The sequence below is a fragment of the Labrus mixtus genome, chromosome 17 (genome assembly GCF_963584025.1).
Source record: "Labrus mixtus chromosome 17, fLabMix1.1, whole genome shotgun sequence".
NCBI lineage: Eukaryota > Metazoa > Chordata > Actinopteri > Labriformes > Labridae > Labrus > Labrus mixtus.
Genome location: NC_083628.1, coordinates 23,102,834 through 23,119,229, shown reverse-complemented (window position 1 = coordinate 23,119,229; position 16,396 = coordinate 23,102,834). Strand labels below are relative to the sequence as shown.

The window sequence follows — 16,396 nt, the reverse complement described above, 5'->3', positions numbered from 1 at the left end:
TATTATCATCAAGGTCCAAAAGGCTAACGTAACATAATAAAAGTGCTTGTTTTGAGTCTAATAGCCAAAAATATTGACCTATTGAACCAAGAAAAAAACAGCTAATATGAGAAGTTATTTAGCTTAAAAGACAAATCAGTGTCCAAAATGATTGAGCTTGAAACTGTAAATTAAAACATGTTTGAGTTTGGGATTGTTTTCTCTCTTCAATAAGTAAATAAGTGGATTCTGGTAAATGTCTCATCTTTTAGTTTTGTATTTAAAAAAGCAGCCCTACTGGATTCAACATTCAGCGACTTTCCTCTCTGCTCTGGTTTTGCTCTGTGCATCATAAAGATGGAAGAAAAAAAGGTCCTGAGTCACAGATGCTCCAAACCAGGTGGTGAACTTGAGGTTCATTCATATTTGATGAGATCTGCTTGTGAGTACATCTCTGCCTCTGCAGCTGACCTGACTCCATCAATCCCACACAAACCATTCAGCTCCACCAGAACCCCACCCAGAATGATGAAGACTGATGGATGAAACCTTCAAATTCTGCATTATGAAGATGTCAGCTCTTAATTTAGTTGTTTTATGCAGAAAGGATCAGAGCATAGAGAGTTCCTTTGTCACTGCTGCAGCCTCTCTGGGTCAGATTTTATTCAATTTAAGCTCATTTCCTCTCCAGCCTCTGATTGGTTTAATACTCTCAACTACTCTTCACACTGGAGTCTGTACAGTGTTGAAGTACAGTGGGTGCAGAAGAGGAGCTAGCTGGAATAGTGACATGCATGACGTAGCTCAAGACACTTTATTCAGCAGGTCTTTTGAGAAAAACACATTTTAAAGGATTAAATCGTGTCTCTGACCCCCTTTCTCTCTCATGTGCTGTTAAAGAAAAGGAAGTCTGTCTATTTAGGTCTTACTTAATCACTGCAGGGACTACAACACTCCTCCTAATCCTCGGATCACTCCTCCTGCTCTCTCCTGAGACCTGAGAGGAGAGTGAATCACCTGAGAGGCTTCATGTTTCCACCACAGACATCAAACATATTATCACCACAGTCCAAAATATGTCCTCAATTATTGTCACTTTACTGACTTAGAAAGTCTCAAAATATGCAACAGTGTCAGAGGGATTTGAATATGAGCTATAGCACGTGTGACAGAAAGGTGGGGCTTTTCTTTCTGATTCATTTTCTCCACTTTCAATACACCATAAATATAATTTAGAAAAATCTGAAATCATTTAATGATATTCTACGAGCAGCAGGCATCTGACAACTATTTACACTTTATCAGTTTCTATTTGAATCTTACATTTCATAAAACAGACAAAAAGCTAATTTCACTTATTTTAGTTAATTTTCAAAACAATGGCTCATTATTCTGCAGATCATAACCTTTGACTTTGCTGTTAAAGAATTTTCAGCCACATGACCAATCCTCGTCTGCTGACACATCCCCCCATGATTCACATGTAAGCATATAAAGTGATAGTTTATCAGCCTGTTTGATGTGCAGAGCTGCAGGACACATTGTTCAGATATGTGAGGTGAGCAAAACCACTTCTCTGGGAGACTCTGCCCCCTACATTCACTCAGAACACCCTTCTCTGCTTTACATCCAGAGAGACGTTCACACATATCAGTATTCAGAATCCAGGAAGCCAGTATGAAAATTGACACTGTGCTGCTCAACTGTCCTGTTAGATATGAAATAATTTGCCTCAGTTCGAGTTAGCGCTAGCAGTGATGAATATGTGATGTGCACCAGGTGCAGGATGGAGGAACGTTTTGGGCCTTTTCTGATACAGAATGAATTGATTTTGGGACAACCCCCTCTTATATTTTGCAAGAGTTTTGACCAGTGTCATTTTACACACGCAGAGACTTTTACTGAAGTCCTTCCAGAACTAATGAGTGCAGGACAAATATATTGATTTAATCATTCATGTTTTTTATTTGCATGCAGTATTTACTCATAGCGTAATAGACTAGACACATGGCTCCATCTGCCTTTGGTTCTGAACTATTTTCTGACATTTAACTTGGTTATTATTTCCTTATTTACATAAGACAGTAACCTCCTGAAAGGCTCTGCCTCTGTACATGCATCTTCCTTTCATTACACAGCTGAGAGAGAAGCATGGAAGGAAATAGGACCCACTGTCCCCTCCCTTCCCATGGCCCCCCCTCCCTTCCCCTCCCTATTCTCTACTTTCCATTGAACCACAACCACAAACACCAATCCCAGCAGCTCCGCTATGAATCCAAAGAAATAATCTGCTGCTCAGTGACACCCTAAATGTATACTAAACGCTTCTAGCCTCGTAAAACAAAATCTAAATCAAAGACATGCTTTACCAAAGTGAAAGGAGAGCTTTAGGGAAAGGAAAAGCAGTCGGGAAGTGAATGTTAAGGCGGATACAGGGAAGCATTTGCCCCAGCAGTTGTTGTGCAGTGATACCCGGCCACCAGACACACCGCCGAACAAAGACCACCGGCGTGAAATCTAAACTGTCATGTAGGCAGACACCAAAGACAAAGCCTGCAGGACTGAGTGGGATTCTGCAGCAGAACAGAACAGTTTGAGGTCAAGTGATAGCTCGGTTTAACCCCGAGAGGAGCACTTGTCGCAAAGATGCTGCAAAAATCACATTTTATAGCCTTGGCGGCCTCACGAATGTATCGATCCTAACGTGGGTTTGGTCTGCAGAAAGCACATTTCAGATAGAAGCAAGTTGATATGCAAAAATGCATTACAATGCACCTCTGTGCAGACTTATTCTTCTTCCGAGTAAAAATGAGAGGAGAAGCGCAGCGGCGCATAAAGCATGCCGCCCCGGTGACATCCTGCACCCACACCCGCAGGCCCACGCCACCAGACACCGGACTCCAGACTGAATATAACGTGAGTTACTTGAAAATGAATCACATCCCAGCACTCACTGTGATGCGGGGGATGTTCTTCTTGCCCTGATAGCCAGACATCTTCACCGGTAGTTCGTCTTGCGCTGCGCCCTGGAACCGCAATGTATGCAACGGGATGTGCGGATTACTGCCGCTCGCCGGGTCCAAACGAGGATGATGATGATGAAGAAGAAGAAGAAGAAGAAGAAAAAGCCGGGAAGGTCGCAGCTGATCCTTTGGGAGGCCTCAAACGTAAAGATTCAAACTCAGTCTCAGCTCCAGATCGCGTCCTGGCAGCCTCCCGGTCTCCGCCGATGCACCAAAAGCTTTCCTTCTCAGACGGAGTCAGACAAGAGGGGAGGGAGGGAGGGACCACTCGCGAGCCTCTTCCCCATAAAAGAGCCCAACGGAGCATGCGCAGAGCCTCGCCCTGCTTCATTGACAGGAAAGAGCCACTAATGCCATCAATTGCTCTCCCTGGATTAGTGAAGGCAAGAGAGTGCAGCAAGTGAACAAACGAAGAACAGCCAGCAGCCATCTTAACTCTTCACACTTTCTTCTGTTTCCTTTTTAAAATCTCACTTTTATTGGAGAAAGTGAACTATCACTAAGTGAACAGGGGGATGCCATCAACAGCTCACTTCCTTTTCTATGTTTATTTCAGTTTTTTCCACCAGTCACACCTGTCACACATATTTAAGATTTAAAGAGTCCCAAAATGTTTTGGAAATGTGAGCAGAAATGAGAAGTGATGATTTGAGGGATCAACAATGTTGTGTCTTTCTTATTGATTAATAGGCCTAAAGTCAACATCAAATCAAGTAAATCTGACATGCATCGATACAGTAAATCATGCTTAACATTCAGAAAAGTCATTGTAACCTTTTTTAGATTAGATTTGGCACATTATTTTCCCATTAAAGAGAGACTTTATCGTTTTTTTTTAACTTCTTCGACATCCAGTCAATAAAATCAGTCAGCTGAGTGAGTGATGTCAGTTACAGAGCTATAGAAAGGTAATACTAGCATTACAGTATTTGTTAAGCAGCAGAACATTATTTATTTCTTGTACCACATCAAGTCCGGCAGTAAAACTGTCGGCCTATATTGTTAAAGAAGGTGCATTTATCTTGTACATGCAACTTTTCATGTGAAATAAAATACCTGACTTTCTCTTTTTAACGATGTAACAATCTCATATAGCAGATAATTTGTCCAAGATTAAGTACACCTGAGAGTTAGTATAACACAAGTCTGGGTCTAGACAGGAGGTGATAATGTGAGTAAGCAAAACAAAAAAACTGATTTTTTTGTAGCATAGAGCTTTAAAAAACAGAACAGCTCTGTGAGAGCCAAGTGGATTTAATCAAAAGCTCAACATTCATCTGGATGGAGCTTTGCTGTGTGCTAGAACTAAAAGAAGATCTTGGTTCATTTGGTACGAAAGCAATGTCACTGTGGATATAATTCCATAGAAGTTCAATTCATCCATTTATTGTTTAACATGTATAAAAGTATGACCATCAAAATGTAGCCCACATTGTGAGCACTGACTGTAAAAGTACTTTTTATGCTGAGTGGCTGACTTCAGAATAATGTATACAGCATGTAAAGGTGGGGCTTTTCATCAATAAACTTGTGGGAAGTTTGTCTGTGATCAATTCAGTCTTATATTATAAAAATTACAATTATAACACAAAGTCATTTATTGAGTGATTAGATGTTTTTTAGCACTTGAGTGACTGTACTTTGTTACTTTCCATCACTGCAGTCTGCTTACGTCATATTAGTATAAAGCTTGGTCCTGGACCGTTTGAGAGCTTTTAAACAGCCCATTATTTATTTGATCTTGTTAATCATGTCAAAAGGATTCTTTTATCAGGGAGGAATCTACTCCACATGTTGGACTTAAATAGATATAACTGAGAGATAAGAGAGTGTAGGTAAAGGGTGGATTGTTTGGCTACTGCTTCAGATCAATAATGTAATATGATACCAGGGTTCAACACACTACACAAAGCTTTTAACAGCATCCTGTGTGCTGAAATATTAAGTAAAGGCAGCTAGTGGTACTTATGTTGTCATAGTTCACCATGCAACCGGCTGTAAATACTGGATAATGAGTTTGAACCAGCAGAAGAAAAGTTTACAGATTATCCTGCAAGTCATGCAAGTCAGAGCTGCCATGTCTCCATCAGGTCCACACCCTGAAATCTGCTGATAAAGACCTAAATGCTCAGGCACAGGGATGCTGCAGCCATACACATGCGAGTGTCCCTTTAGAACCAGGATAACATTTTTATTGTTTTTTTCCCCTTTCAGACCTGTTGGTACTGCTGGTGTTTTGGCTCAAGGGCACTGCAGCAATGCAAAAGCAGACCATGGGCACAGGGTTTTATTATAAGAGGGGATCAAACAGAAACCAACTAACAGGAGCCACTCCCTCTGGCAGCCCTGCATAGTGGGCCCTCTATCTCCTCCATTACATCACAGGGCTTTCTGGGTAATGTAGTCATGGCAAGTTGTCTGGTCTGGTGTACTGGTTGTCAGCATAAAATAAACTCAAGTGAGTGGGTGGCAGGGGTAGAAATTAAAACACTGAGATCAAGATGGTGCAGATTTGTGCAACACATATGAATGCTTAAAATAGAAATGACAGCCAGAGAGAAAGGGGCAAAAAAACACGAACTGAAAAATAAGCATGAAAATGAAAGATGAATTTACCCTCTTATTATCCAAATTCTGCAGAGCTTCCTTCCCGGTGCTCTCCCGGATCTCCACCTTCTTCGGCTGAGAGATGTCGGTCTGCCGGTCAATGACTCGGCTGTCACGCTTTCCTTTGCACGCCGAGAAGGCATCAAAGTCCAGCGTCTTGCTGTCCGAGGAGCCTTCCACCGGGCAAAACATGCCACAGAACTGCTGCCTCGGCCTGGCTGGGCTGTCAGAACCCATGCTCTTAAAAAAGGCTGGTACTTCCCCGGCGGTCGACATGCCTTACTGGCTTTGGAGGGGGGGAGAGGTAAGGTTTCCCGGGGAGTAGATGCACAGATGCTCACACTCAGCTGCTTTTATATTTTTTTCCTGGACAGCCACCGCCTTTTCTGGATTCACGCGCAGGTGGTCGCACTGTGACAAAAGAGCAAAAAAAAATGTAAGGCTAATGGTGCATGAAAATACTCCCACTAGAGAGAAAGGGACGCCGTAAATATTAGAGGTAAATACGAGACAATCCGCTGTTTTCTTAGTCTATGATCCTCCTACTGATCAGCAAACAGTTTTGATTTGCTTACTCATGAGTCAACATCCTCCAGCCTGCAGCCAATCCTGAGTTAAAAGTCAGCATAGAAGAGAGACTCACAGTGGAGCTTTGTCACTAGAAAGATCCAATAGGCTACAGGAGGAGGATGTTCCTCGATGAGAAATTACCTGAAGACTGTGTGAGCGCCTCAGATGTGATCAATCCGGAAATGATCGCTCCTTTCTTTTTTTTTCCAAACTACAGATCGTCCATCAGTGTACAGTGAGCTGCCTGACAGTTAGACTGTGAGTTGTGTCATTTAAATAAGTGGGAGATGTCATACAGCTGTGTGTCTGAGGGGGCGTGTCCGATCAAAGTTGGAGGTCAGGAGGGGGATCAGCACCATGGAGAGTTCCCTCATAGTCACACCCAGTCCAACAATGAAGGGCGCTGTCCCTTCAGCACCACACCCTGCTGCACATACCCACACATTTTAAATATTTAATAGAGTCTCAGCTGTTTCACCCCGCACACACCAGCCCAAACTACAGGGACGTATGCCATAAGCTGCGAGATTTATTTTACCCTGTGGAGCAGGACGGCAGTGTACTCTACTGTTAGACATTAATCAATTATTTGTGTTTGCTTAACTTATTTCATTTAGTATGGTTTCCATTAACTTATTCGAGTTTATTTCTTCCTACCACTTCTATTATCAGTATTTAAGTTCTTATTGCTAATATAACATGTCATTTTACAATTACTGACATTGTAACCACATGTCTGTATTATGTGTTTGTTACTGGTTATACTTTGTGTCTCTGTCTGTTTCTCTCTCTCAGCTCATGGCAGATGGATGTTCAACATGTGTCTGGTTCTGCTCAATGTTTCTGCCTTTTATAATTACGTTTTTTAAGTGTTTGCTCATGGTAAGGTCTCTTTACCTGCTTTTTGTAACATAACAATGAGTAAGGTCTTTTTACCTGCTCTTTTGTAATGTTAACAGACAAAGAGTAAGGTCTTTTACCTGCTGTTTTTGTAAAGTTTCCTGTGATAACCCTGAGATGATTGGCACTATAAAGATACAAATCTATTGATTGATTACGAAAACTTCATCACATCTTGAATTTACAATTTTAGTCGGCTTTTTAGTGCTTTTTCTTTCAATGAGCTCTGAATGTGGCTACATCCATTGTGACTGACAGCCCCGAAACTGTCATGAGGTTTTAATTCAATGTTCCCTTTTTACCTAAATGAACTCGTCCCACTTTAAAGCACTTAGACAAGATGACTGTTCTGACTCCTACAATTAATGAAATGTTTTAACTGGAGTAAATATTTCATTGTAAATATATGACTTAATCACCTTAATTGTAGGCTCATAGTGGCTTTTTCACTTAAGCCAACAATTCTGCATTTGCAAGTGAGTATGATCGTATTTAGGTCCAGGACCCTTTTTACTGGTTAAGCCACTGGTTTTCACAATCTCTAAACTTTGAATTGTCTAGAAAGAACTTTTACAACTAGTATAAAGTAGAACTTATTTATTAAAGCAGGGTTGTAACATTTGTTAGCAGTGAGGTTATATATCAGCGTGTCTGTAGGATGTGATAATACTTTATCAATCCCCATAAGGAAACTCAGATATTACTGCATTCATACAGCACAAGTGGTGAAGGATAGAAACAAAAAATGATGACAGATTATAGTTGTAATAAACACATTTTAGTGAAAGTTTAATAACAGTGATTTGTTGTTGTTGTCAAGAGATTAACATAAACAGAATATTTTATAGTTATTTTAAGTTTGTCATCACCAATAGGCAAACTGAGATTGTGGAAGGGAACCCTAATGATGTCTTCAAAATGTCATGTTTGAGCTCAGAGATTTAAATAAAATATTATGAAAAGTTTGCACCTGGAGATTTTTAGGCAATTATCACAGTAAAGTACAATTAAAAAAAATAACACGATTGCATGATGCAGAGTTTAAGGAATTTGACCGATAATAAGGCAAGACAAGTTTATTTATATGTCACATTTCAGCAACAAGGTAATTCAGAGTGACTCACATGAGACAACACCTTTTGAGTTATGTTAGCCTTTAGTCTTTATATTTGTATTTATTATGTTTTTATGCTTTACTTGGTGGTTTATGTGGTTGTGCTGTTTATTGTAAATTGCACAAAGCTGCGTGTTTTTTCTCTGCACCTTTGAATAAAATAATCTAATCTAATCAACATCATAAGGACTAATGGGCCGGTATATCATGTCAGTCTCCAAACATATGGTAAAATTTAACACCTCACCTTACACTTTATTATATTTGTTGACTCTGAAAAATCATTTATTGTGAACTTCAATTTTAAATTCTGCATTTGTGAAGCTGAAACGTTTCAGGATCATTCATTGGATACCCCGTCTGTGTCACTCACTTCCCAGTTACATCATATATTCCTGCAACCACACAACATAGCAGTAACACAGTGATGAAGGCTGAAAGTTTACAAAAATATTTATTTTGTTTTTGTGTCTTGGCTGCATCCAAGGAGGTAAAAACAGGACTTCAGGTTTACAGATGTGAGTTTCTATTTGTTTGAATGCTTTAAAATCATGAATAAAAAGTAAGGCCAAAAACTACAACTTAGATGTTCTTTCTTAAAATCCTCTTTTGCATATTAATAGAAGACTTTTTTTTAGGAAGTTCTTGCTAGTATTGAATAAGATTAATTAAAGAAATGAATGAACATGCAAAGCAAAGGTGCAGAAAAATGTCAATTTGTGTATTTAACTTCATAAACTTGTGTGAGATTGTCATTTTAGACGATATGTTTCTATCCATGGTCTGAAATGGATGATTCCATTATAAATTTACTAATCAGAGTAAAGATGGCCGTGAGGTATTAATACATCAGTGCTGCATGGTGATCAATAAAGAGATGGAGCCGCTTATCTGACACTCATTGTTAATTCTGAACTGACATTAAACCAGACTAAAGCCTCCTGAACGAGCGGCCATGGAACACATTTTAACACTGAGTCCATGTCAGACCAGTTTCCATAACAACGTGGTGGGCAGCAAATGGCTTTTCTGCTTCTGTTTCCTCTCCCAGAGGGCTGCGAGTGAGTGTGTGTGTGTGTGGGTGTGTGAGAGTGTGTGTGTGAGAGTGTGTGGGTGGTCATCTCTGCAGGAGAGGTTTACAAAGTCTGATGTCTGAATGTCATGAGGTAAAAAATATGAAAGGTGCAGCCACACCCAGAGCTGAGACAGGGCACTAACTACCCCCTTTAATGCTGAACTGTCCGCTCAACAAAACAAAACAATCGTCCCCTGCTGAGGGCAGAGGAGGCTAGGGGTTAGGTAATAGGAGAGGAAACTGGGCATCGTGCCAGATAGACAGTTGGAGGAGGCAGGGGCTGGAGGGGGGGGGGGGGTCTGGTCTCTGTGCAGGAAGGGCATGGTGCTGGCATCCATGAACAGATGTAGGACAAGTAGTGAGATCAGCAGAATGAGTGGACTCTCTAATCTGCTGCTCCCAAAGAAAATGTACAGGAACTTTTTAATGAGACTTTAGACAGCACTGTCAGTCTGAATCAGTCAAATTAAAGTGGCCTTCATTTGAAAAGACATCAAAAAGAAACTCAATTCAATCAGTTTGCGTCATGAATCTGCTGATTAGTTATTGGCTTAAACCAAGACAATAAAGATTTAACATAATTAAGTACAAATAAAATAAAACACTATATATTCCAGGGTCCTTCCTGTCTTTACTTTGCTCCCTCATTTTCCTTCATTAAGGATTAAGACAGATTGTCCTGATTAGAGGCCTTGAGGCAAAAACTGGGGCCCCCACTGAACCGGCTGAAACTTTGAATGTTTTTCTCTAGGGCAGCCTACATTTTCCACAGAGTTTTCCAACCTCAATGGGACAAATTACTATAAAAGTTCAATTAAAACGTACTTAACAAAATTACTACAAACCGAAGACACACAGAGAAGCTGGACTTTTGGGGCTCCTAATGGTCCGAGGCCCTCCAGCAGCTGCCAACTTTGCATGGTTTATAATAATACACAGGTGTTTAAAGGGATTGCTCAGATTTTATGATTGGGCAATGACGTACAAATTTTCAGAAAAACAAACCTTCTTTCATAAGCTGGCCAGGTCCCTGACAATGAAGCTAAGCTATGTACCGGGAAGTATGGGAGGTAAAGCCTTCAGTTATCGGGCTCCTCTCCTCTGGAACCGCCTTCCAGCCGGGGTCCGGGAGGCAGACACAGTCTGTATTTTTAAGAATAGACTTAAAACTTTCCTTTTTGATAAATCTTATAGTTAGGGCTGGTGCTGGTGTAGACCAGCTCTTAGTTATGCTGCTATAGGCTTAGACTACCGGGGGAACTGGCACCCTGAGCTCATCTCTCTCTCTCTCTCTCTCTCTCTCTCTCTCTCTCTCTCTCTCTCTCTCTCTCTCTCTCTCTCTCTCTGTGCATATACAGTACATCATATTACTGCATGTATCTATCTGTAAATCTCAGTCACTAACCACCTACTTTCCTGGGAGCTCTTGAGCTCTCTTAGGCTCCTCAAGATCGTTGATGGACGGCTTGCCAGAACAACCCCCTCCCCACCGGATTGTTAATGGACGGCTTGCCTCCCCCCACCCCCTTGCTCCCTATCCCTCTTCCTGCATCTTATCCCATCTCTCCCCCTATCCCTTTCCAAGCCCGGCGCAGTCTAGTCCTGTGAAGACTGTTTCATCATGAGCCGGGGATCCGGCCGAAGATTTCTGCCTTTTAATAAGACAGTTTTTTCTTACCACTGTAACTTTTGCTGCTTTGCTAAAGTGCTCACGATGGATAGGCCGGATCTTTGTAACATAGCAATAAGTAAGGTCTTTTACCTGCTTTTTGTAACATAACAATAAGTAAGGTCTTTTACCTGCTTTTTGTAACATAACAATGAGTAAGGTCTTTTTACCTGCTCTTCTGTAATGTTAACAGACAAAGAGTAAGGTATTTTACCTGCTTTTTGTAAAGTGTCTTGAGATAACACTTGTTATGAGTTGACGCTATACAAATAAAATTGATTGATTGATTGATTGATACCATTATATTCAGCATTTGTGTTAATAAACTTACTTTTGATAAGAACAGTGTAGGCCTTCGTCTGCTGAAGTCGTCGAGGTAGTTGATGAATCAAACTATGTCATGATTGTCAATACATTTGTATAAATACTGTGTTTTTATAATTTAAACTTATTTATTTAAATTTTATGACAAAATTTCAACAATAAAAAATGTAAGGATGGCCTAGTGGCTTAAATGATGAAAATTCTATATGCAGTCCAAGTGAAAGTATTTACAGTGGGAATAATCCAAGTGCAGCAATATGTAGAGTGCAGACCTTAAAAAAATGTAAAAATTATTAATAATACATGCAAGAAAAAAATGCCAAAAGTGACAAAGGAAGAGCCTGAGCTCTGAACGATGACACTCTGGGCCCTTGCAGCTCTGTACACTCTTTGGTTCAATGTCAGCGCTCTCCAACACTGTACCACTCCAACCTCCAACAACCTGCAAGGCCCCAAAGCCTCCTCTTATGTAGGGGCTGGCACCTACCGAAAGAGGTCAGAAATCAATTTGTAACACTGAGGAGAGTATTACCTGCTCTGCAAACAAAACAATAAAACAAGGCTAAAAGACAATAGAGTGTTTTTCATTTAAGTAAATACTTAAACTGCCATCCTAATAATATATTTTACCTCAACAATCTAAATACCCCTTCACCTCGACCAAACTTGGCGCCTTCCACTTTGCACACCGGCCTTATAACCCAAAGGTAAACTGTGCTCCTGTTTGCCAGTTCAGGTTGTGAAGGAGGAGTGAAAGGAAGTCTGTGGAGCAACAGGTGACTAACAAAGACACATTTCACTTTGTGTAACAATCAATACATGTTCTAATGTGAAAATAGTCCATGTGTGTTACCTTTTGCTTGACAATATAATATTTAAAGCTGTTTTTCATGAAGTTATTCTGAAGTTTGTCAGAGGTCCTTCACACACAGTAGTTGCTAGTTATGCTAAGCTAACATTAACACAGTCCTGTCTGCTGGCTTGGTGTTACTTCATGAGTGGCTGTTTAACATTAGAGCATCTAAGTGTTTACATTCCTTTAGAGGCCACGGGGCGACAGACATGTATAAAAAACAATAAGAAAAAAAAAGAACCACAAAACAGACAGGAAACATTACAGACACTATGTGACATTATGCTCAGTAGTGTTCTCTGATGCTTTCTAAAAGGAGCTGAAGACACATCTTGAACATTTGAAAGGTTTACAGCTGTTGTTTTTCTGTGTTTTGGTTCGTTTTGATGATTTTCTGTTATAATTATCCTTATTATTGTATTCTTTGTGAAGCACTCTTGTCACCTTATCCTGTGAAAGGTGCTATACTAAATGGAATTGACCTACTTACATTAGTATAACAATAAAAATGTGATACAATAATGCAGAGAGCATCATCAATGCGCATGCCCATCTTGGTGGGTAGCTGTGCATAGAAAGAGAAAGATTTCCTCCCCGATCCCCAAACCAAAAGCTGGACTAAATGTTTAGAATTTAAAAATGTAATTACCATAAACAACACAAACTGAAATATCACAGCTGAAGCAACAGCTCAGGGTGAACAAAAGCCCAAATAACAACTACCTCTCTTTAAAAAATGAACTCACCTGAACAAATTCATCCAAAAGAAAATAACTAAACTTAACTCCTTAACTTAACCAAAAACAAGACAAAAAAGGGCAGCTCACCTCTACTGCCTCTCAAACACTTTTTTTATGTCTGCACTACCACAATTACATTTACTATGTGCTTAAACAGTCCATCAACAGTTTTTGTCTTCAGACATATACTGGCTAAAACTTATTTTTCACAGTCCAACAAGGATGAACCCTCCATATGGTTATCTTTGAACTCTTCTTCTAGTGCACAATGCTAACTCTGTCAAAGGCAAGTCATTTACAGAACTTTACAGAGTTACAGCTGAATCCAAAAGGCAACTGAAAAACGTTCAATCTCTCAAGATTTGTTTGATTTCTTCAATAATTTTAACCACGTCCAGTTAGCTTTTGGATAAGACTTAAAATATCCACTACCTGGATGACTGATCACCTTCAGACGTGTTCATTATTTTATCTCTTCTTAATCAAGTCAAGTCAAGTACAAAAACATGAGTAACTCGCAGTTGAATTATGGTAGACACTTCAATCTAAACATTAAACATCAGCAGGTTTGCAGTGTCGCTGCAGCTGTGCACTGTTAGATTGCTGACAATTGTATTGTTGTACATATATTTTAATGTATCCTCATATAGTGTTATGGGGTTTTATGTAACTGAATGTTGTACATTTTAATCTGTTTGTTTACACAAAGGCCCAACTGGGGACACGAGTTGGAAATTAGCAATAGCTATATACTCTTTATGCAGCACATCAGTTTCATGCTTTGTATTGAAATTATGTTAAATTGCATTGTCCCTATTAAATAAATAAATTCAATTCAATTCAATAAGGAGGGAAAAAGGGGAAATCTTTCTGGGGCCCAGCTGCATAAACGCATGTTAACTTGTAAGATCTAAAATATCTACTAGAGATAATTTGACCCAACTAGTTAACATGTCAGAGTTGTTCCTAGTAAACTAGTAAGGCTTTTAGCATTCAATTAGTTAACTAGTGCTGTCAAAGACAGGAAGTGCAGGAAACTGACTTTTGATATCTAATAAGTGCTCTTTCCTTTAACTTTAGCACCCTGAACAACTCCAGAACGTACCTGAACATGTCAACATCGCTCATTTCAGGTGCTTAATGTTGTTGCCCTTACTTCTACAGGACTGTTTGTACTTTTTTTTTATAAAGTGCAAATATGTGGGGGCGCCGGTAGCCTAGTGGTTGGGTCGCGCGTGTCATGTGTGGAGGATGTGGTCCTCCGGGCGGGTGTCCAACCTGTGGCTCCTTTCCTGCATGTCGTTCCACACTCTCTCTCTCTCTCTCTCTCTCCCCCATTTATGACTCTATCCACTGTCCTGTCTCTGAATAAAGGCATAAAAAGCCCCAAAATAAAACATTTAAGAATAAAAAATAAATGTGGGCTTGATCTTGTTTTTCTGCCCTACACTCTCCCTAGTCTCAAAAGGCAAAAACAAATCCATGTGAGAAAGTTGAAATAGAACTAGTGTATGTGTGCTGTCTCCTTTATGAACCATGTCTGACTAGCAAAGGTTTACTTACATGGCGTCTTTGTTCATTGGTTAGCTCTGCTGTCAATCAAACATGGACACCAGTCGGCCAACTACAGCAAGTGTAGTTTATCCATTAGGGAAATGTATAATATTTACTCCATTTGTTCGCAATTAAAATTCAATTAGCACATGCCTTTAACTGCAGAAGTGTAAATTGATGACATGATGATAATACTGTGGTCCACATTTCTGTGTTATTGAAGACTAGAAGCAATGAGTGAGGAGAGGAAAACAAGCAGGAGGAAAGACAAAAGAATGAACACACCTGATAACAGGAAGACTTCAAACATTGTGTCCCTGACTTTGATTTATAGAGAAATATGAATGACAATAAATGTTTCTGAATTGTTCATGGCTTACAGTGTCTGAGTTTTGTGTTAGCTGTTTGATCAGTTGTGAATACGTAATAAATAAAACATGAACACAGCTGATTTTTTCATTTTTCAAAACACAGCAGCTGTCTTTATTTGCAGACTCAGCCTCAAGAGACGCAAATCCTGCACACCCATGCATCATGAGTTTACTAAATTATCCCTGAATATTGAAAATCTGTCAACACTGTTTATGTTCCTCTCAGTAGATCAAACAGTGTGTCTTTTATCTGCCTGCAGTGAACCCTAAGACGAGGATGGGGAGGAAAGTCTTCTCACCAGAAGAATGGAGACTGAGCTGGCCACCACCCTGTAACCCATGGTAACGCCATCAGCTGCAGTGGGAGGAGCCACATGCCTCCCTGTGTCTGGATTGGACAGGAACAGGTGTGCTGAGGTTCCATGTAGGGAGGATGGAGGAGGACTGGTGGAGGCATTATTGACGAGGAAGCAGGGGAGGGGGGAGGGGGGGGGGTCTTTCAGATCAGTTATTGATGCACTGATTAATACTGTACACAGTAACATAATACATCGACGACATTATTGTAGCTTTTTTTTGTTCTTTCTCTTTGGTATTTCTTCTTAACTTGGATTATATACACTCTAAATATCTTTATCTACTGTGTTTCTGCATAAGTCTTAAATACATTTTATGGAAATACCTGAATATATGTTCAGGTTTTTCTTTATTTTTTTCTTTATTATAGTAGATTGACTCGTTGCTTTGCCATCAATAAAAGCAACATTATCTCAACTTATTGCATCTGTTTTCAAATTAGAGCAACAAAGAATCACAGCCTGCTTATGGAGCTGTTTTTAAGGAGAAATCATTCCAGTTTCATTCATCTTTTTGATCAATTAAATATTCAGGTTATCAGCTGATAAGATGTTTCACATAAAGGTGTTTTTCTGTTGTCCTTCATTCAGGGACATGTATGTCCTTTGTCTGTGTGACAGATCGTAAGACTAAAAGCAGGCTCCAGTAGTCAGGTAAGTGAACTTAGCACACAGACTGTAGGCAGGGATAAACCACTAACCTGACTCTGACTCAATGTAAGAAAATGTCTTTCAGTACAACTAAAGCTGTCTCTTAGTTTAATGTGAAGTCACTTTCTGGAGGCAAGAGGAGTGCAGATCATGTATTAGTGTGTAACAGAAAATGTAATCACTTAAAAAGGCAGGATGGAGCGCTCTTATTCTGAAGGCTCTGCTGCAAACACAGACTGAATAATATAGTTGGATCAATTTTTACATCAATGGGTGTGTGACGAGGTCCTGTTGGTAAGCAATCAATTAATCTTTATTTGTATAGCGCCAACTCATAACAAATGTTATCTCAAGCAGGTAAAAGAGCGTATTCATCGCTACATTACAAAGACCCAATGTTAATCATGAGCATTAAGCATCATTTAGCAAAGTTACAGTGGCAATAAAAAACGTCTGTTTAAGAGGCAGAAATCTTGTGCCAAACCAGACTCATGATGAACATCTGCCTAAACTGTGCTGGGTTTGAGAAATGGGATATAGGGAGATTCAGGAAGAAGGATAGGGTCAAATAAACATATATGAACGCTTGATCAGTATTATGTTTTAAACA

At 39.8% G+C, this 16,396-nt stretch overlaps 1 protein-coding gene across 3 annotated transcripts in view; it reads right to left on the bottom strand.

Annotated features, from left to right (window-relative positions):
* Positions 1-6,445, bottom strand: part of dpysl2b (dihydropyrimidinase like 2b) — a 32,615-nt gene extending 26,170 nt beyond the window's left edge. Inside the window, exons 1-2 of one of the 3 annotated variants that reach the window (XM_061061325.1) lie at positions 6,321-6,445; positions 5,619-6,020 (exon numbers count right to left, since the gene is read on the bottom strand). In XM_061061325.1, the coding sequence (XP_060917308.1) occupies positions 5,619-5,885 (267 nt within the window). In that variant the 5' untranslated portion in view covers positions 5,886-6,020; positions 6,321-6,445. Of the gene's footprint in view, positions 1-2,933; positions 3,253-5,618; positions 6,200-6,320 lie in introns of those variants that run through there. The other 2 variants (XM_061061324.1, XM_061061326.1) reach the window with 2 other exon arrangements.
* Positions 6,446-16,396: the final 9,951 nt, after the last annotated feature.